The 22,535-nt window shown below is 37.1% G+C and overlaps 1 protein-coding gene across 2 annotated transcripts in view; it reads right to left on the reverse strand.

Annotated features, from left to right (window-relative positions):
- The window catches only part of LOC5575395 (erythrocyte band 7 integral membrane protein), a 217,672-nt gene extending 195,390 nt beyond the window's left edge, over positions 1-22,282 (reverse strand). Inside the window, exon 1 of one of the 2 annotated variants that reach the window (XM_021854489.1) lies at positions 21,562-22,282. In XM_021854489.1, the coding sequence (XP_021710181.1) occupies positions 21,562-21,820 (259 nt within the window). In that variant the 5' untranslated portion in view covers positions 21,821-22,282. The remainder of the gene's footprint in view (positions 1-21,561) is intronic. The other variant, XM_021854490.1, reaches the window with a different exon arrangement.
- Between the last annotated feature and the right edge of the window lie 253 nt (positions 22,283-22,535).

The raw sequence follows: 22,535 nt of genomic DNA on the forward strand, positions 1-22,535 counted from the left end.
AATCACTTAAAGGAGCTTTTCTCTCTTCAAAACTTTTAAGTTGGAAAAAATAAATAAAAATTAATAGGGCCTAATAGGGTAACCAATATATTTTGGACCCCTATATATTTTGGACCCCAGGGCCATTTTCCTGCAAATTTCCTAGTTTAAATCTAAAGAGCAACTCGGTTGCACTTGCATCAACTGTTTGTACATAGAAAATGTATTTATTTCATCTGAAATTAATTTAATTTAATCGGTTCATCCATGTAACCGTTACAACACGTTACACACAGAAATTGAAGCCATCAGAAATTTTTCAAAAGTAAACAAAAAAGTTTTTTCAAATTTCTGAACTAAAAGCGTAGGATTTCTTCTGTTTTCCATTGTCAATCGATTGATTAGACTATGGGTAAGCATATCATACAACCAGCGTCGTGGACTTTGTCGCCAAACGATAAAAAATGCAGGGTGTCCAAAATATATACTTTGAGGGTCCGAAATGTATTGGTGTGTACAAAATAACGAAAAACAATACTTCACAATTCAATTATTTTCGACGTTTTTTGAATCGTAAATGTCCGTATGGGCATTTTTATCTCGTAGAGGAGATTTCTTTACATTTTGGCATGTTCTTTTACTTGGTAACGCTGTGCAATTAATTGATTGGAAAAAAAACTAAAATCAGTTCCATAGGGGGTCCACTGAATTTTTTTTGACATCATTCAGCATTACAAGCTTTGTTTTTTTTTTTGTTCAAAATCTGTTTATTCTCGAATAACGTGCTTGTCTCAAGGGAAGTTGACCACATTTAGGCGTATTATACAGATTTTATCCCTCAAAGCCCCGGGACAAACCATTTATTTTCAACCGACTGGTGCTCAGAAACAAATAAGTTTAACGAAATGCGATTTTCACTATGATAGATGGGATGAGTTAGACTTCCTGCGAGTGGAGTTTTCAAACCGGAAATTCAAGTCTGGACACGGTTTTCAACCGGAAATAAGTGTTTGCTAGTCACATATTTTACAGCTTTAACGGCGAAACCAATGTTTAACAATATGTTTTAGCAATTTTTAGACATTATGTAACGGACCAAGGCTAGAATACATTATTTGGTTTATTTTTTTTTTGCATGGGACGAAAGCCGAAACCTGATTCCGGACGTACTTACCGGGTAGGAGCCGAGGCCAAGGAACACATATCAATTTGACCCGAAGCAACATATGCAGCTACTTGAACGTTATGAAAACAACTCTCAATATTGGGTTGTAGGGTCACTTCCGGTGAACCAAGAGACAAACATGGATGGACTCAAAACTAAGCATGCGACTGCTCAAACTTCATGAAATAGTCTAAGCGCTTCTGTAAGAATATGATTCTTGCCTATATGGACACTTCGGCCAGATTGCCAAACATTGGATTCTGTGGTCACTTCCGGTGAATCTGGAGATAAACATAAATAACAGGTAAAACTAGACATGCGCCCGCTCAAACTTTATGAAAGAATATGTATTCTAGCCGTGTCTAGACCTGAATGTTCGGTTTGAAAAACCTACTCGCAGGAAGTCTAACTCATCCCATCGATCATAGTGAAAGTGACATTTCGTTAAACTTATTAGGCACCAGTCGATTGAAAATAAAAGTACGGAAAAGGTAGCATCTTTGCGACTTGCGTTTTGAGCAGGAAAACACTATATCAAATAATTAGTATAGTTTTTCTTTCGTCTGTCTGGTGTGACGACCCAAACTTTGACATTACGTTTGTTGTGAGGAACATCCAAAGTCCTGGACAGTAAAATATTTTTCAATTATTTTTTATTTTTTTTTTAAATATCTTTCAGAACGTATTATGCTATTAACTGAACATCAAAAATGCGAAAAATGTCTCGAAACACTTTTGGCCACTTAGATCATCCAAACACCCCACAGTGCAACGTTGGACACTTTTTCCCCGGCTGTTCTGGTTGAAACTTATCTCTTCATCGTCAGACGGGACATTACATTCTGCAAAAAAAAAGAGTGCGCGCCATCAAAAAGCGAATTCCACCAGACCGTATCTTTAGTTGCAATCGGCAAAAATTGAAGGCCGCGTGCCAACTTTGGAAGGGACACAAAGCTGGCGACGATACAACAAAATCACTTCCAAAAAAGTGTACAGAGAGAGAGAGAAACTAACTAGACAGCGACAGCGCGAGCAAGCGAAAATATAAAATCTATTGAGAAAATTGGATTCTGTCACATGAACAAAAGCCAGCTGGAAAAGCGCGCGCGAAAACTGATTGCCAAGTTGATGGTAGGGAAATGAGGGGGGGGGGGAGCGGAAGCACTGCCGACAGGAAGAGAATTAATTGGATAAGTTCGAAAGTTTTTATTTCGTTTGCAGCTTACATGCTGGTAATTGTCGATAGATAGTTGAACATGATCCAGCTGTGAAAGTTTTCATTCTTTTGAGTGCAATGTTGTATATTGCAATGAGAGCATGCTGTTTCAAGAGGTAAACATTGCACTGTCCCATTTGAACTAATATCCAATTTCCTATTTTTAACCAGATTTGTAGCGTATTCTTAGCCAAGTGGTGACGTCAGCAGTTACACGCCAAGCACAAAAAAATGGAATTTGATTTTACCTGGTCAATTTTTTTTAGGATCATCAAAAGTCTACAATCAATTGTTAGCTTGTTGAGTTTGCACACACCTGCTGGAGGAGAACTCTGGCAAATGCCAATACCTGATTTGCACCGATCCGGCTCTAAACGTAGTACCCTATGAAGGACTATATCAACCCTGGTGAAATGATCCTAGTCTTAAAGAAGGACGCCAAGGAAAAGGGTGCAGTCTATAAGCAACTGGCACAATAAGTTATGAGGTCACCGATGTAACGGAGGTCTCCGCTGCTCTCAAAGAGCAATGTGACATCGACGTTGCAGGTAAGGCCATCCACCTTAGAAAGAGACCGCAGGGCACACAGGTGGCGGCGATCAGGCTGCCGGACGCAGAGACCAACAAAGCGAATAACTTGGGCATACTCAAGGTAGGCTGGTCGGATTGCCGGCTGAGTATACAACAGCATCCTGAAGTGTGATTCAAATGTTTTAGGGAGGCACTGTGACACTGTGACGTGGAATTGCAATGGTTCCGACAGAAGTAAGATGTGCAGAAAATGCGGCATCGAAGGCCATAGGGCAAGCGATTGTAAGGAATTCGCTAAGTGTCGACAGAGTAGACAACCGACACTTAACGGTTGGACCCAAATATACGAGCCCAAGTGGAGTACCAAAGCAGCCTAAACGGAAGTAGAGTAAAGTGGGGCAAAAGTTCGAGTGGGACAAGAGTTTCTTTTTAAGATTTCTAGCTCAAATCAAATCAAAACTTAGAAATGTCACGGTGGTTCGAATGCTATTCAAGTAAGAGACTTTCACTCCAAATATCATAAAAATCGATAGAGATTTGGAAAAGTTATGGCTATTTGTTGTTTTTCGACGTAAATATTGTAATATTTGATCAAACTTTCGATGCATGGAACCAAATGAAGATAAAATATTTTTCAATATTTTATGTAAGGGCGTTTCTAGGCCTATCATAAGGATGCTTTGACGTGGATTAGTTTTTCCATAAATAGTTAGAATCAATTTTTGTCCCATAGCGGGGCAAAAGTTCGAATCTGCGGGGCAAAAGTTCGACCCATGTATAAACCCACGGAAAATTTTTCAAATTTCCTGAAATCTACATATTATCTTCAAATTTAGCGAAATTTGCCTGATCGTGCGAAAAATGTCACAAAAATTTTATATTTCCCTTAGTTTTGCGAAAAACTGCTATTTTTTGGGTGTATTACAATTAACCCTGTTTTGGGCATTTTTGATGAAAATTTAGTGTGTATTTCTACGGCTGGTAGAAAGTATGCCTGGCATAAAAGTATTGATATTTTGTGTTTTAGCCAACGAACTTTTGCCCCACACTAGATTCGAACTTTTGCCCCACCGGTGGGGCAAAAGTTCGAATAAGACAATCAATTTTGAAACTGTTATAACTAAAAATGGGTAAATATTTTGACACAAGTTTGTTCAGCAAAGTTATAGCCAATATGATGAAGGTTCGCTGTATGGTATTTGTTTTGTTTCATCTGCTATTATTTTCCTGGAAACTTTGATTATACCACTAAGGTCGAACTTTTGCCCCACCTTACTCTATGACAGTTGCATTTAAATCTGTGTGATGCAACCCACCAGCTGCTTTTGCAATCCGTCTCGGAAATGAATACAGACGTGGTGTTAATACCGAACCCATACCGCATTCCAGACAACAACGGGAACTAAAACATTCAGCAAAAAATGTTTTGTTAAGAGGAGACAAGCTCATGATTCCAACAGCACTTCGACCACAGATATTATGCTATGCACCAGGGTGGTCATCCCGGGTTATGAATCATTGTTTAAGACAAAAAGTTTGGTGGCCCAAGATAGACAACTGTGTCGAGGAATTCGTGAAACATTGTGAATCATGTACATTTGTGTCAGTAGTTGGACCTCCAAAACCTAGGGGAAGACGGGGTGGGCGGTCTAAGCAATTTAATTCATGCGTCAAAATCAGAAATCAATAAATCCTTTTTTGACGCAGCATGCCGTTTTTCAAAGCCTTAGACATGATCAAAAAATATCACAGGTGTTGTAAATATTATTGTAAAATTATATTTATTTCTTGAAGCTTGAAAAAGTGTTGTTTTATCACAATTACTTTTAGCGACGGGGTAAAACCACCCACCCAAGGGGTAAAAGCGATCACTACGATTGTCGTACACAATTTTGCGAAAAAAATATATCAGTTCCCTGTGAATATACAAGCTAAAGTGTTTTATGAATTCTTTATTTATTAACGTGGATATTGAATAATTTTTAGGGTTATTTAATTCAAAACACTTAGCTATATACTTATTATCCTAGAGACACCTAGAGATACCTCTATTTGTGCAAAAATATGCGAATTTGGATTGTACCTTATGTAGGATCGCAGTTAGTCATGACTTGTTATACATTCTGACATTTGTGTAATAAAGATTCGTATTCTAATACTAAATCAGGAAGGACGATTTTTCATTTGGCGACGACGGATAACAGTACCGTAATTCGGGGTGTAGTTGATCAGTGGGGAGAAGTTGATCATTCACGTACCCACATGTATAGACTGTCAAGAGAGCTATGATTCGATTGCAATTAGCACAATTTCTGTGACGTCGTATTACCTGATGATTGCTCTTGATGTACCTAAGTTCGGTTTGACATTGAAGATAATTATACCAGGGAAAAACAGATTTTTATGAAATGCTTGATAAACTGTTGAAGGGTTCATCTCCAAACAATCGACTATTGACAAGGCAATATAAAGACACCATTTAAATAAACTGTTTCATACATTCCAGATATGTTCTGTGAACCCAGATTTGAGTTTGCATTGTGGATAAACAATCATTTTCTGAGTAAAAAATGCATATTTTTGTGTGCGAGTTGCTAATTTCAAAGAAAACTGCATACTTTTAGGCGTTTAATGTGGTGTGTTCTGTAATTTACAACATTCAAATTTAAAAATGACCGATATATCATTATGTTGTAAGATTTCTGAGAATTGATCCAGATTCAGTGACTCCAAATTTAGTGGAAAGCATATCTCTTTATTTTAGGAACAATATCGCAATAATTGATCAACTTCACCCCGGAATCAAAAATTCCACTTTTTGATTTTTAAAATATATTTTTGTGGTTAAATGAACATTTCGTCGAAATTTTGTTTGTATAATTCGATAGATATCCATCCAGTACATGTTTTAAAAATATATGGATAATAAAACATGCATTCTACTAGGACTTACAGAACAGAATCGCTCGAAAGTGATCAACTTCACCCCATTTAACGGTACTTTGGAAAGAAAGGCAAAATATATATTGAAGACTCAGAGAAGAGCTCGTTGAATTCAGACATTAAGATTCATGTGGAAAACTGATGGTACAAGCGTGATGGAAAAAATCGAATGTTAAGATTTTACTTGCTAGAAGGAAGTTGGAAGTTGATCATGGCTTGGTATGTATGTATTGTTACAATGCAAATAACGAAATTCATAAGATTGTAACCAGAGATGTACGCCTTAAAGGCAATGTTCTTGGCACCCGTTGGCGATCCTCGGGATGCAGTGGTAAATTTGTATGTCTAGGGCGATCCCTGAGATTAAGGTAAAACTCGAAATCGAAAAATCGAGAATATGCCAAACCATCCGTAGGCGATCCTCGGATGAAGATAAAACCTGGAGGCGATCCTCGGGTTACAGTTACTGATAAAAAAAAACTTGGAGGTGATCAAGATTGATTGAAAGGAGGTTCAGTGATCTAAGCAGTCAGTGGGTGCGAAGTGAGGTCAGCTACAGGGGAGGTGAAAGTGACATCTGGCGAGCTGGCTAGCTGGCGAGTTTGTTTTCATGTATCGTTTCTATGGGAATGTTGGGGATTGTTTACCACAGAAAACAAATCCTACCGGTAAGTGAAAATTTTTTCCCGCATTTCTGAGTAACGTTTACTTCCTTCGTGTGTTTTATAGGATCTAAAATCAAAGTGTTTTATTCATTAAAGTGAGGAAAAGCTAATAGGAAGCTACATTTATTCTTTTATTAGTGAAATTAAAAGCCGAACGAAACGAGACGGAGTGTGGCTGTGAAAAATGTTTGGAGGTACGTTTTGAGTTAGCACCTTCAAACCAAAACAAACTCGCCAGCTGTCACCTGGTATTTCAAAATGGCGAATTTAACATTCTGACACATTGAAGTACCTCCCTTCTAAATACCTTGGAGGTGATCCTCGAGTTAAGTAACGTTTATGAGAAAAAAAAACTGCTGGCGATCCTCAGGTTATGGAAAAAATAATTTAATACGGGATTGAAACGACCTGCATATTGTTTAATTTCTTGTTAATAAGAGATTAATCAACTCTTACTTCATTTAGTTGAGAATGAGAAGAAGAAGTTCGATGCATGTCGCGGGAGGACAACGACAATCACGAGGAGAGGTATAACATTCTTATGATGTTAAGACGTCCCAATGTACGAAAAATCGCATTACAAGTTGCAGAAATTGGAAGCACATGTGAGTTTGCTGAATGAATATTTCGTACCAAGATTGTGAACGCCACAAGCTTAGAACAAGAACACAAACATCACAAGAAAAGCTGTTTTTTTTCTTGTGGACGTCGTACGGTTGAAATATCAAGCGACCAGTTGTGATTTCAGAAACCAAGATTGAAAGTACTACAAATGATTTAAACCTTATGCAATAGAGCGCCAGAAAGAGAGCAAAGATGATTTTCAATGCTTGGATCAAGTGTTAGTTTTCTGGGAGAGTTTGACGTTCAACGGAAAATCTATCGATTTAGTGCTTTACGTGCATTCGGGAGGAAAATTTAGGTATCTTCAGTTCACTTATGCCATTGATCCATTTTCAGAAATCAAAGGCAAACAAAAATTTTATTCTTTGATAAAATTAACAAGGAAAATTCCCCAGCGACAAATTTTGCGTAGGATTATATTTCCTTTAGGAGAATTAGCAAAGCCAAATGAATTAGAGAAGCAAGACATATTTGAGCCAGTCTCCGAAAACCGAATTGAGCACTATACCATTTAATTCCACTAGAGTTTGTATCCTGTGACAGACACGCGTATTTCGACCTCAACTAAAACCATATTCAGTGTCGTGTACTAGACTCGACTTCGATGCTTCAGAATGGATAGTTCGAAGTAGTTATTCAAAACTCTTTGACAGCTATTCGGACAATCACAATACATAGGAAAATATACACGCGATTGGGATATCCTCAAAAAAATGTTTGTTATAATGGCCAACCATTTGCGTCTGAAAAAATTTCTTTCGTGTTTTGGTCACCATTGAAAATGCGACTTGCTGGCCTTCTTATATGTATATCAATCAATAAAACATTCAGTACCTAAATATTCTGCTGCTGAATTCCTGTTATTTTGGAACTTGCGGAATGAGCTACGAAGATCCAAATGTAAAGTCAACAAATTGATGATTGACGGAAGGTAGGTCATCGAAATCCATCTATGTGTTCGAAAGAAGGGGAAGAGGTATTATCTAACAACTATTAGATTATTTCTAGTACACCTATATTTCTAAATATATTCCTATACAAAAAAAAATTGACATAAATTATGTTTGAATTTCAGATAAAAATTTAGGCCAGCATCCATTTGGAAACGTTAAGATGTCTGCAACAATATATGATACCGAAGAAAGAGGAAAAGATCAATTTCAACCTGAATCGAGAGCAGTCAATTCAAAAAGACTAAAACGTCTCCCTAACCATTTACAATATTTTGCATTGTATAACGTAGGAAAGCTTTAAATAATAATTCACATTTGTCATTATATTGAAAATAATAATAATAACTTGAAAAAGGGAGGGATGTAGGATCGCAGTTAGTCATGACTTGTTATACATTCTGACATTTGTGAAATAAAAATTCATTCAGGAAATCAGGAAGAACGTTTCTTCACCTTAAACAAAATTGATTTCATTTTACTTGAATAGTGATGTACAACGTAGTTATAACGTTAAAAATGGTTGACATTTTATTTGGTATGAATTAGGGATGGCGGTCTTACCCCATCTATGGTGGTCGGATTCACCCAGCTTGTGCAATTTTCAGAACATTGCCTTAATTCAAAGCTAATTATTTACAATTCATATTTCACTTCACTGATGCATGTTTCACATTTCTGTTAAAGCATGGACGAGTAATTTGTTATGTTTTTACTAAAAAATCCCTTCCGGAATCCTTAAGTGAGCATCTGTTAAATTTAGATCAAATTCGATATCAACGAGCAGAAAACTTTGTTTTTGATATTTGTTATGAAAAATTTAATGTAATGTAATGTAAAAATTATTTGTTTATGGAAAGAAAACCGCCATTTTCATGCAAAAATGAACGTCTTACCCTGGTGGCGCTCTTACCCCGTCTTGCCCTATTTGTCGAACAAGGATAAACTTTGGTGTAAAGTGGGCATTGACTTTCTGGGTCCACTGCCGTCAGGATATTCTCTACCTATTTTATAAGGGTATGCGAAACACCGAATGATTCCATCAAATGTAATTCCGTGGAATTCCACGGAATATGTTCAAGAGGAATTTTTATTTCATGATTTCGTTTCGTTTCGCCAAACTGTAAAAATATATACGCGGAAAATTTAATATTTCGAGTTTAAATTCAAATAAAAAACGGCATAGGATACGCTTTTACTCCTATGTAGTATATCGCTTAAACAAATGTAAAAAAAACCTTTTTGCAATATTCTCGCGGGGCAAGGATCCTCAATGTTGAGCGTACAAATCATAGTTGCTACTTCGTGATTGACCAGAACAATCGAAGTGGCACAGCTTACGTAGCTTTTCATTCTCAATGTGCATATAGCTCAATTTTTGAAAGTCATTAGCGACCACGTCGTTACGGCCATCGGGGAAGGGAAGGATTGCTAGTTAAACATCCATTGTTACTAGAGATTGAAGAATCTTCTGAACCTCCACTTATCATGGAAAGGATATTGGGTTAGTGGTATAAGGTACGGATCTGGAAATAACCTATGGTTGGTGATGCGATCCATGATATATATGGACGCCTAGCCTAATTCGCCCAAGACGAATTGTCAGGAAATTTATTAAACCTAATTAAACTCGACCAAGGAAACCTTGTTAATTTCCTCCAGCAATATCTCTTGAAATTTACTACTCTTGCAGTTCTTTCAAATTTATTTCGATTGGTTTATCAAGTGTAATTCAAATATTCTTTAAAAGTTAATTCAATTTAATACTTTAGCAAATACTACAGCAATTATTCAGGTAATTTTTCCGCTCTCTTTCTCTTCCTTCTTCTTTCTGGCGTTATTTTCCCACTGATACAGAGCCTGCTTCTCAGCTTAGTGTTCTCATGAGCACTTATCCATTTTTATTCACATTCTCTCAAGGCACATGCTAAAAATTGAAAACCATTCATGAAATTAATGGTACTGACATAACATCACCACTGCATGATTTTTAAATACATTGTGAAGCATTTCTAAAATTAAATTGTTTGTGGGCTTAACTCAACACTTTTAAGATTGTTTGCGACTACTTTTCGTTCCACTCCCGAGTTCTAACATTTTGAGAACATCCACCCAGCTCCCTGAGAGTTATCAAATTTGTGAATGGGCTTCTATCATAACATGCAGGTTTGTCCTTCAAAATCAGAAAAATCCCAAACCGGACTGGGATTCAAACCTGTCACCCTCAGCATGGTTAGGCTGAATTCTTTTTACGCAACTGATTTTGCGTGGCGGTAAGTAATGCGCGTTCAGTTGAAGCTGTAAATGTCAAATTCAAATCAATCACAATTTTGTCAAGGTTTATGAAAAATGCGCAGGATTACGCCCTAGGGACGCAACGTAATTGAGTAAAAAGCAGAACGTTTATTGCAGATAGGGGTACTTGTGTATTTTCGTGAATTTAATTCTTTTCGTCATGGGGCATATTTATCACCCAAATTGACTGAAATTAAGTTGTAAGATTCAATGCCCCTTACCTGGCAAATTGAATGAAGCTATCAAAAATATAAGAAGTCATCTTACGAGTATGTATACCAAAATTATCACTACACAAAAACTTTCGCGGAATATTCAGAAGAAAATCGTTTCATTTCGAAACATTTCGTGAGAATTTGAATGTCGTATCGTTTTTACGGATTTTTCATTTCATTTCATTACGCTAGGAACAGTTTTGAAAATTCCGCAAATAGTTTCGTTTCTGGCCGCAGGCAAATAGAGTAGTCAAATGAATGAACAGTACTATTCTTAAACGTTTAAGGGTCTTTCAAGCAGAACACTCAGTTGATTGAAAATAGGATCTGCACAGTTTACTGCTGATGGAAAATTCCATTTCACATTCAACGACTGGCGGATCGACCATGGATCGAGGGAGTCAAAGATTAGGATTAAAAAAAAAACAAACACCAGCAGAATCAACGAACTAACAAAGAAATGCTTAAAATGCTTAAAAGAAGTAGGGAATATCGTAGTGGCGAAAAGAATAGGAAAATAGAACAACTGCCTACGAACTACAGAAGCAAGAAGTTTCAGGCAAAACGCAGGAATATAACCCATCTCAGGCTCATTGATGAACGACCATCGAATCTGACTGAAGATCAAATATAAGAACCTCCGTCGTAGTCACTGTGAAATTAAACGTCCAGAGTGCCTCAAGAACTATGAGCAAAACTTATTAGTTAAAAACTATTTCGTAAGGGAGGAATGAGTAGAAGAATTAGCCTTAGAATGCCAATGTCGGGACTAATCGTATGATCAACATTTAGTTTGCCACGCTGACAGTTTGAGTACCGAGTCTATAAGTATCAAATCAAAAGTTGTAGGATCGATGTACCAATAGCCGCATAGCTAAGAACAAAAATTCGTATAAAATCGAAAAATAATGCTAGCGTCATTATTTTTACATCATCTGATAGCTTTTTATCTTGGTTTTGTGGGAAAAATATAAAACCTACGAAAACTCAAATGTTTGTATTTATTATCGCGTGTGCCACTATAGGAATACATGTGCCTATAGTAGCACTATTTCTAATTTCTGTTCCTATAGTAGCACTAGCATCACGGCGTCGGCAAAACACTTACCAAAACCGTATTTTTACAAAACTTTTATATTTTTCCTACAAAGTGTGGATCTTAAGCTTTCGTTTGATGTAAAAGAAGTTATTAATTCATCAATTATTTCGTATAATAAAAAATAGTTTCTCTCAGTAGTGCTACTGTAGGAACAATAGGTTTACTATGGGCGCAAGGGAGCTCAAATTTTAGGCAAAAATATTTTTTTCGATCATTTTTGAGCAAAATCAAGATGTAAATCAATGGTACTTAGATAAATAGGTCCTGACCTTCATGTCAAAAAATGTTTTGACATAATAAAATATTCTCTACATCAAGTCTCCCTTCTGCGCCTACGGGAGCCAGTATTTATAGCTCAGAAAACCAGTAGGTACGAACATGTAAAAGGTACCAAAATAGTAAGGAATAATTAACCCTTCCATTACCAACCCCCCTAAACGAGTGTTGGAAAAAACACGGTTTTGGGCTGTAACTTTTTTGTTTTTTGATATTTTTAAACCAAATTTTGACACAAGAAGCGCATATCCTTCTAGTTTGAGGGCTTGGACAGAATTTTAGGATTGGTCACCTGGTTCCGGAGATATTCCGGAATCAAAATGGGTGTTTCGAAATGGCCACTTTCGAAAAAGTGAATTTGCAATATGAAATCAGCTGATTTTTTACAATGATTAGCTCTATAACGATGAGGACGGATGTCTACAAGGCCATCATGGTCACTGCATGCCGCGGATCACAATTTCCGGATGTTCCGGGGATCCGGTTCCGGGGCCATTTTTGGAAGCGAGTTAATACTATCATGCGACACATCAAACTTCATGATTTTTCAAATGAATGCATTATATGACTGAGCTGCACAGTTTAGAACCCATTTGGCCACTTTGGAACCGGTATCCGGGTTTCCGAGGAACCGGTTCCGGGTCAATTATTAAAAATCAGTGAACACTGTCATGCGACACATCAAACTTCATGATTTTTCAAATTATTGCATTCTATGACTGAGCTGCATAGTTCAGAACCCATTTGTCCATTTTGAAAACGGTATCCGGGTTTCCGAGGAACCGGTTCCGGGGTCAATTATTAAAAATCAGTGAATACTGTCATGCGACACATCAAACTTCATGATTTTTCAAATAATTGCATTCTATGACTGAGCTGAACAGTTCAGAACCCATTTGACCACTTTGGAACCGGTATCCGGGTTTCCGAGGAACTGGTTTCGGAGTCAATTATCAAAAATTAGTAAACATTGCCATGCGAAACATTAAAATTTTTAAAGACAGTATATTTCACAGTTCAAATATTTAAAGATAGTATATTTCATGAATAAGTTGCAATGTCTGGGACCTACACTCCCGTGCATAAGTTTGGGTTCACCCCTTAAAAAACAAGCAAAAGTGTTCAGTCCATATCTCTGTGATTACATATCCAATTGAAACTCTCTAAGCCGCATTCGAAAGGCAAAGAGTTATTCTTACATCGTATGTATTTTTCCAAAAACATCATTTAAACTTTGTTTACTAAATTTTTACTTAAAGTTGTGACATTTTTCAAAAAACACACTGAAAAAACAGAGCTAATTTCCTCAGCATTGGATCGACCAAAATTTTAAAACAAGGTGTCATTAGAATCGTAATCTTATATTCTTTGAAGAGCACTCACGAAATTTCTACGGAAAAATCTGAAAACTATTCAAAATCAATGAAACAGTCAGTCAAGTCATCGTGCAAATGTTTGGGTTCACCTGAACTTATTTAAATCTGTGAAATCCCACACCAATCATGTACGCGCCATTATTTGCGCTCAAAAAAGCTTTAAACTATTGAAATCGGTTGAAAAATGGCAGAGATATTAACAAAAATGATGTGCGTGCGGCTCAGGTGAACCCAAACTTTTGCACGATTTGCATCATACTGAGGGGTGAACCCAAACTTTTGCACGTTGACTTGACTGACTGTTTCATTGATTTTGAATACATTCCAGATTTTTCCGCAAAAAATTTGTGGGGTCTCTTCAAAGAATATAAGATTACGATTCTTATGACACTTTGATTTAAAATTTTGGTCGATCCAATGCTGAGGAAATTAGATACGATTTTTCAGTGTGTTTTTTGAAAAATGTAACGACTTTAAGTAAAAATTTAGTATACAAAATACAAAAAAATGTTTTTGTAAAAATACATACGAAGTAAGAATAACTATTTGTCTTTCGAATGCAGCTTAAAGAGTGTCAATTAGACGTGTAATCACATAGATATGGACAGAACACTTTTGTATGTTTTTAAGGGGGTGAACCCAAACTTTTGCACGGGAGTGTATGTGGCCACTTTGGAACCCATATCCGGGTTTTCCGAGGAACCGTATAGAAGGTTAGTAAATATTGTCTGGCGACTTAATGGATGTCTTATATATTTTTTTAATCTTCCATAACTCACTCTTGAGAATTTAAAACGCAGGTTCCATAGGAATGTTTCTGGTTCAAGTATCATATAGCTGTTTTTTTAAACACCAACACGGTTATGCTTCCAGTGCACGATTTGACCTTTGAAGGAAGCTCCACACTAGACATCAGACTAGTATGCAACGCCCAGTAGCACAGTTGAAATGCATTTCTGACGAAAAGTTTCCCGGTCTTAAGCAGGAATCAAAGGGGTCAGCGAAGGGGTGTGGACCTCTTGACTCGATGCAGCTAAATGTTGCAATTGCAAGAGTTAGCTCAAAGTATTCTTTCGTATTTTTCCAGTATTTCTCCAGTAATTTTAGTCATTTTAGGTGATTTAAGTGATCGTGGATACAATTTCAACGGAAAAATCTTCAATATTTTTTTTTTCATGAAAAAAAATTTTAATTGAACAGCCTACTTGATGGCAAGACCAAGTTTTCCGGGACCATAAGTTTTAAATAATTATGAGCAATCAAAGGATGTAAAACTAGCACCCAGTTAAACTTATATCAGTCCCAGAATAATCATATGTACTTCTATAGCTTCAAAATCGTTGCAGGGATTTGATCTGTCGTATGAAAGTATTAACACGGCTTCGAAAACTGGTCCAAGAACTGGTTCTTTGGAAATCACATTATGATTCCTAAGTGACCAAATGAGTTCTACATTGTGTAACTCACCTATATGACGCAAAAGTTGTTGGTATATAATTTTGTTTGATGTGTCGCTTGATAACATATAGTCACTTTCAAAAATTGATCTCAAAATCGGTTCCTCGGATACGCGGGTATCAGGTTCAAAGCGGCCAAATAAGCCAAAGACTGTGCAGTTCTTCCCCTAGAATGCAATGTTTAAAAAAATGTATCACATAACAGCATGTACTCATCTTCAAAAATTAACAAAGATTTAATCGCTTCCTTGAAAATCATATGGGTGCAGTTCAGCCATGAAATGCAATCATTTGCAGAATCATGAAGTTTGATGTATGGCAGTATTTACTTACCTTCGAAGACTCATCTAAAAAAATATCACTCCGTAACCGGTTCTATATAATTCCAATATATTAATCATAACAATATGCCACATGATATTGTTTACTGATTTTCAATTATTGACCCCGAAACCGGTTCCTCGGAAACTCTAATATCACTTCCAAAGTGGCCAAATGGGTTCTGAACTTTTCAGCTCAGTCATAGAATGCAATAATTTGAAAAATCATGAATGATGTGTCGCATGACAGTGTTCACTGATTTTTAATAATTGACCCCGGAACCGGTTTCTCGGAAACCCGGATACCGGTTCCAAAGTGGCCAAATGGATTCTGAACTGTGCAGCTCAGTCATAGAATGCAATCCTTTGAAAAATCATGAAGTTTGATGTGCCGCATGACAGTGTTCACTGATTTTTAATAATGGACCCCGGAACCGGTTCCTCGGAAACCCGGATACCGGTTCCAAAGTGGCCAAATGGGTTCTGAACTGTTCAGCTCAGTCATAGAACGCAATCATTTGAAAAATCGAGAAGTTTGATGTGTCGCATGACAGTGTTCACTGATTTTTAATAATTGACCCCGGAACCGGTTCTTCGGAAACCCGGATACCGGTTCCAAAGTGGCCAAATGGGTTCTAAACTGTGCAGCTCAGTCATATAATGCATTCATTTGAAAAATCATGAAGTTTGATGTGTCGCATGATAGTATTAACTCGCTTCCAAAAATGGCCCCGGAACCTGTTCCCCGGAACATCCGGAAATTGTGATCCGCGGCATGCAGTGACCATGATGGCCTTGTAGACATCCGTCCTCATCGTTATAGAGCTAATCATTGTAAAAAATCAGCTGATTTCATATTGCAAATTCACTTTTTCGAAAGTGGCCATTTCGGAACACCCATTTTGATTCCGGAATATCTCCGGAACCAGGTGACCAATCCTAAAATTCTGTCCAAGCCCTCAAACTAGAAGGATATGCGCTTCTTGTGTCAAAGTTTGGTTTAAAAATATCAAAAAACAAAAAAGATACAGCCCAAAACGTGTTTTTTCCAACACTCGTTTAGGGGGGTTGGTAATGGAAGGGTTAATACCACTTGAGATAGGTAGACATGACACTAAGGACTCGGGTACGCGCTTATTTACTTCAGAATGGTTATTGGTCGTACATTGACAACGTTTCATGAGACCAATAATCTCCACCAGTATCTCAACTAAAGACCAATCTTTTTTCTTAGGCATTCATATCGAGTGACCAGCCCGCTTGAGTCTGCCAGTGGTGATACAATAAAAAACACTTTTCTTCAGATTTGGAACAGCTTGTTTGGACAAAGCACCAGCTCCGATATAAGAGCAACAAAAAATCTATGACTCACACAGAGTTACAATCATAAATCTTGTCTCATCTTCTTGGCTCACTGTCTTTATTATTATGCATTTACATACATTGCGCATTTAAAAACACACCGCAATAATAGATACAAATATGTACTGCAAAATGTCGTGTATCATAACTTTTAATAAATTTCATTAAATAACATGACAAATGCGAATAAGGTGCAAACTACAATTTATCATTGTAATATCATTGAAGCGTGCGATAACTACGGTGGTATTGGTGTGTATATTAATCTTTCTGTGTCAACTATTTAAAGCTACGTTCCCTCTTTTCTATAGGCTCTGTAAGGCTTTAGATTTGTTGAGAGACGATCCAGGATTATGTACAAGATTGTTAACACTGCGGAACACGTTTTTGTCTCAAGCACCAAAATACCGTATGGAGATTTTTTGTATGGAGACAACAAACATGTCGAAAAAATCGGTTTAATCGAAATTTAATCGCGCAATTTTATCCAAATTTAATCTAAAATGAAAATTCAAGTGCAAAATATCATGCTTAATGGATTAGATCACAACAAATTTTGATAAATTATACTTTCAATTTTATATGAACATCAATAAAATCAGTGTTTTATACAACTTTGGCGACCTGTAACTAATATTGTGATGTGCTGGAACATATCTGAAAATGGCATCAGATTCAGCAACCCCAAATCTACTCGAGACACATAATTTGATCCTTGAAACACGCAAAAATGTCATTTTTGTTACGCAGTGTAATCAAAGAATCGGGTCTCAACAACATAAAAATGTTCCTTACGAGCTGAGTCTATGAGTTTCCTAACTGTACCCTGGAGATTCCTTAAGGAATTCTTGGTTCTTGTGGGACTTTTCAGAAATTTTATCGAAATCATGAGGATATCTGCAGATTCCAAGTGGACACTGAGGGCTACTTGAGGGATCCAAGAATTTAACTAAAACCTGGTAATTCCTAACAAACTCTAGGGCGTCCTGTAAATTTTAAGCGGGTTAATGTGAATTCCTAGTAGTATTTTTAAAATTTATGTCAAAAGCTTGGGTAGTTGTAAAGGTTCCCAGAGGAATTTGAGATGCGCTAGTGGTAGCCTAATTTTAATAAACTTTAAATGTTTTTTTCATCGGAGACTTGAGAATTTTCAGCAACATCGCAGCGGAATTCCAAGATGTTAACTTCTAGCAAAATCCTGAGAATTCTATGTGAGAACCTACGGATGCTTGGCAAGATGCTTTAGAGCTTAAGCGTTTTTTTTTTTCTGTAGAACTCTTATGAGAACCTGAAGATTCCTATAAGGTTCTTGAGGTTTCATAACAGGATCCTGTAAATTTCGGTTGATTTCATAAGGTAGGTGTCAAACATATATCAAGCTCAATTTAAAATTATTTCAAGTAAAAACTAAATTCTACAAAATTACAAGTCTCGTTTATGCATCATCTCATGTTTATATTTGCCCTTTTAGTTGCAGTTCACCATTCATTATAAAATGCTTTACTTTATCAGAAACATAAAATGATGGAGCAATTCTAAACCACCCGAATTTTTCAAATTTTACGCCTAAGTCCAAAAGTTAAACTGATTTTAATTGTTCATACAATTAGAAAAAAGCTAATGCCGCTTTGCAATACTAATTGATTCGTACATACGTCTTTATAAGAAAACAAAAACATTTTTTGTTTTCTCTCATAGTTAAAAGAAAATGTCCAGTTCTAGAATAAAGTTCACTTACGCGAATATTGGTTTTACAAAGCCCTCTAATACAAAAATTATACCTAAAGCTTCTAAAAAAATAATTGAAGACGTTGAGGCGAAAAAACTCCACCACAAAAACGTTTGCCAGATTTAACATTACGTGGCTATAGATTCATAGCATACTATAACCCTTCGGAAAAATGCTTCGAAATGAACCTTTTCGAAGTCTCAACGCCTTATGATTCCATAAAAATGATGTATTAACATTGTAATAGTTGAATAATAAAATTTGAAATATGGGTTCCGATTTTGGCAAGGTTCCGTTTTTGGCAACTGAAAATTTCAACTTTGTTGCCAAAAACGGAATCCCACTGTAAAATAATTCTGTTTTGTGATAACAACGCCACTAGCGTTCTATTGCTTATATTTCTATTTAGGAGTGCGATATCGGAGATCGATCTAGTTAGCCTTGATATGATTATGTGCAGAAGAGTCAGTATCAGTGCTGGGAATGGTAATAGTAGAGGAAATGCACTAATTTTCGACCTACAAGAATTCTGTGCCAATTTTCGGATTTTCATACAAAGTAGACCAAAATCATATGGATGGGTCGAAAATTAGCACTGGGTTGTGAATTTCATTAAGTAGCCTATGTTGGGTACATGAATTTCTTAAATCAGTAGTGTCATTGAAGGCTGTAAATGCGGGAAATGCAGCGGGAAATAGAACATTTTTCTACAGTAGTTTTGAGTTGCCCTTAGCAACGGGTGTTTTGCTATTTTCAAGGCATTTTGCCTACAGCAGCGATACGCGTGAGTTTCACTGGCTCCGCTGAATGTGATTTGCTACGCTTGCCTACTGTAGTGTGAATTTCAGAACTTTTCCCAGCTCTGGTCAGTATGAATCAGGTGCTGAACACAAAACTGTCGAGTTGTGGCATTCCTAATCAAGTTTGATATATTCTCTTGCTATTTTCGAAAGTGGTTATTGTGTCTTCCAGTATTTTTGAATCATAGATTCTACATTGACAAAAATGCACGAAGACTAAAAGTTACCAAGTAGAAAAATTGTGCGTTAAATTGTCTTGACATTGTCCGCAAATTTGTTTTCTAATACTTATTGAACAACCGTCAATTTGAGTGGTGTTCATTTTACCCCCACTACATGTTCATATTACCCCCAGTTGTTCATAATACCCCCATTGTATGTTCATTTTACCCCCAAGTATTTGTTCATATTACCCCCGTTACACATTCATTCTACCCACATGTTTGGAACATGGACCCGATGGAAAGAAATTTTCAAAATTATAATAATGTTGATAAAATTTTATTTCCATCACAATTTTTCAACTTGTTACATTGCATAAACTTCTTCTTATTCTTCTTCTTCTTTCTGGCGTTACGTCCCCCCTGGGACAGAGCCTTCTTCTCAGCTGCGAGCACTTATGAGCTTATGCAGCCATTCCATGAAAAACCGATCTAGTGGGTCTCCGAATTCCGTGCAAATTTGCTATTTTGTTCCTTATCCGAAATAAGGATACACGTATTTTTCGATTTTTTGATTAGGTTGACCATTTCTGAAATAGGGTAACCAGAAAAATCGCGATTTTGCAAAATTTTTATTTTTAAAAAAATTATAACTTTTGAACCGTTAGACCAATTTTAGAAAAATAGAAAACTTTGAAAAAAAAAAAAAATTTTCACATTAAAATATATGAAAACTTCTAAAACAACTAGAAATTTTTATATTTTTTCACGTTTAAACATATTTTTATCAGATTTTTAAATTTTGTCTGAATAGTTGAAATTTAAAGCTTTCATTTCATACAAAAAGATTGGAAATCGGTTTAGCTGTTCAAAAGTTATAATTTATTTTTAAACATTACAAATCTAATGCGCTGAGACCTACAGTGTGTGCCGATAAAAAATGACTGATTTTTTATTTTCAAAAAAATATATCTCAAAAACTAAAAAACATACATCGCTGAAAATTTGACAGTATACGTAAAATTTTCTGAACTTTCAAGAAAAAATGAGAACAGCCCCTTTGGTCCCGAGGCCTTTAAAACACGAAAAAACGGAAATTATTAAGTTTTTTCATGTAAAAACACATTTTTTGTGAAATTTTACATTTTTCCTGAAAAGTCAATATCTTTAGCTTTCATTTCGTCCAAAAAGATTGAAAATCGGTCGAACGGTTCAAAAGTTATAATTTTTTTAAAAATAAAAATTTTGCAAAATCGCGATTTTTTTGGTCACTCTATTTCGGAAATGGTTACCCTAATAAAAAAATCCAAAAATACGTGTATCCTTATTTCGGATAAGGAACAAAATAGCAAATTTGCACGGAATTCGGAGACCCACTAGATCGGTTTTTCATGGAATGGCTGTATGAGCACTTTCACAGTTGTTAACTGAGAGCTTTCTTTGCCAATTGACCATTTTTGCATTCGTATATTGTATGCCCAGGGAAGTCGAGAAAATTTCCAACCCGAAAAGACCCACGACCCTCAGCTTGGTCTTGCTGAATAACTGCGCGGTTACCGCTACGGCTACTTGAGCCCCCACAATGCATAAACATCATTCTTCAATACTGAGCATTTGAAAACGAATCTGGCAGCTTCATATACAATAAAACATGAAAATTGCTTAGAGTGTTCATTTCACACCCAGTTCCCCTAGCAGATAGCTTATTCGTTTTTCGAGACACATTTCTTTGTGTTGTGCGGTAGAGTATCGCTATATTTTTAAAGCTGATACAAATATTATTTTCTTTTATGGTTTCCCCCTTCAAAAAGTAGAAACCATTGAAGGGGTAGAAAAAAATCGTTTATTCTCTTGACATCTATTAGGTATTTTAAGTTTTCAAAGTTAAAATGACGATCCACAGGGCGATTGAAAAAAGAGCTAACTTTTTTTTGTCAGCCTTATTCAGTTGAAAAATGACTACGGCATTTAATTTGCCGAAGATATTGGAGAAATAATGCATCGACAATCGCAGATGAGCCCCAATGAAGAATCCATATCGATTTATCCTTTCGACAAACCATACTTTCGATCATGGGAGGATACTTGCAGTGTCAAAAAGTCAGGAATCAGTCCTAAATTCCTGTCTTAGATAACATACGAAAAGAAAGCAACCCTTGTTTAATGGGCTGAAAATCCCATAATGATAATGATCTGCACGAAAGTACAATACGTAATGCAAACGTGATTCAATATGTAGATCGACTGAAATCCAATTCGGATTGAAAGTAGCTAAGTTTGTATCTACTTCAGTTCAAGCAATGTCGGTAATCACTACGCTAATGTACACTAACCGACGATTCCCATTAATCTAATGTTTCACTTCAAATTGATTAATTGCAAGCAAGTCCCCACTCACCAGTTTTCACTCGAAGGCTGTCCGGTATGGGAATGGCCAACGTGTTGGGATTGAAAGGCGGATACCGTGGCTGGTACTGCTGCTGCTGTTGAGGCTGTGGAGGCGGAGTCTGCGAGGAAGGATGCGTCGTCTGAGCCGAGAGCCCCGCGTTCACTGGGATCTGGGGCAGCAGAACAGGTGGCGGGATCGGACCCAGGTGTTGATGATACTGCTGAACCTCCGATAATGGGTCATCCTGTTGGCCGGCGACACTGATCATGGTGTTATCTGTTCAATGTTCACTTGTATACCAAACGGGGGAGACCGTAAATCAATCCGTTAATAAACAATTCCGACCGTAACGGGTTTTGAACAGCGGGTGGTACGCGGTCCGGATAAACACACACAATACGGCGGGGCGTTCTAGAATACGATCGCGATCGCGTAACGAACCATCCGATCAATGGATGGACTATTTCTGGACTGACCCGCACTCTGTCTGGTGCTTGTCCAGAACGGCCCCACGAGAGCACTACTGGTCGGCCAAATGGCGCAAATGTTTTGACAACTCCTCCAGCATCTAGTTCGCGGGACGGGTTACTACAAGGCGTAATGTGGCACGATAGGTTTCAGAATTTCACCGAAAAATAGTCCGCTTTTGTTTATGGGGCGAATCCTACAGGCGTTCGGAAGATCGTGCGAAACTGCGGCGGAGAGAGAGAGAAAGAGAGCGAGAGATCGTCAATGACGGGCCTTTGGCAGAAATCGAGAACCGTTTTGAGCACGCGTCCGGTGGCAACTAAACCAGCGCCAGCCAGAAGCCAAAAGAGCCGTCCGTAAAGTTGATCTCCGTCCAGACTGAGGGAGAACGAGAGCAGGGCAAGTAGTTTTTCTTTTTTGGCCAGCCAGCAAGCAAGCAAATATAAACATCCGAGAAATGTGTGCGATTATCCTCTGGCTTCTGGTCGGTGGTCGGCTCGTAGCACTCATCGAAA

This window comes from Aedes aegypti, chromosome 3 (genome assembly GCF_002204515.2).
Source record: "Aedes aegypti strain LVP_AGWG chromosome 3, AaegL5.0 Primary Assembly, whole genome shotgun sequence".
Lineage (NCBI taxonomy): Eukaryota > Metazoa > Arthropoda > Insecta > Diptera > Culicidae > Aedes > Aedes aegypti.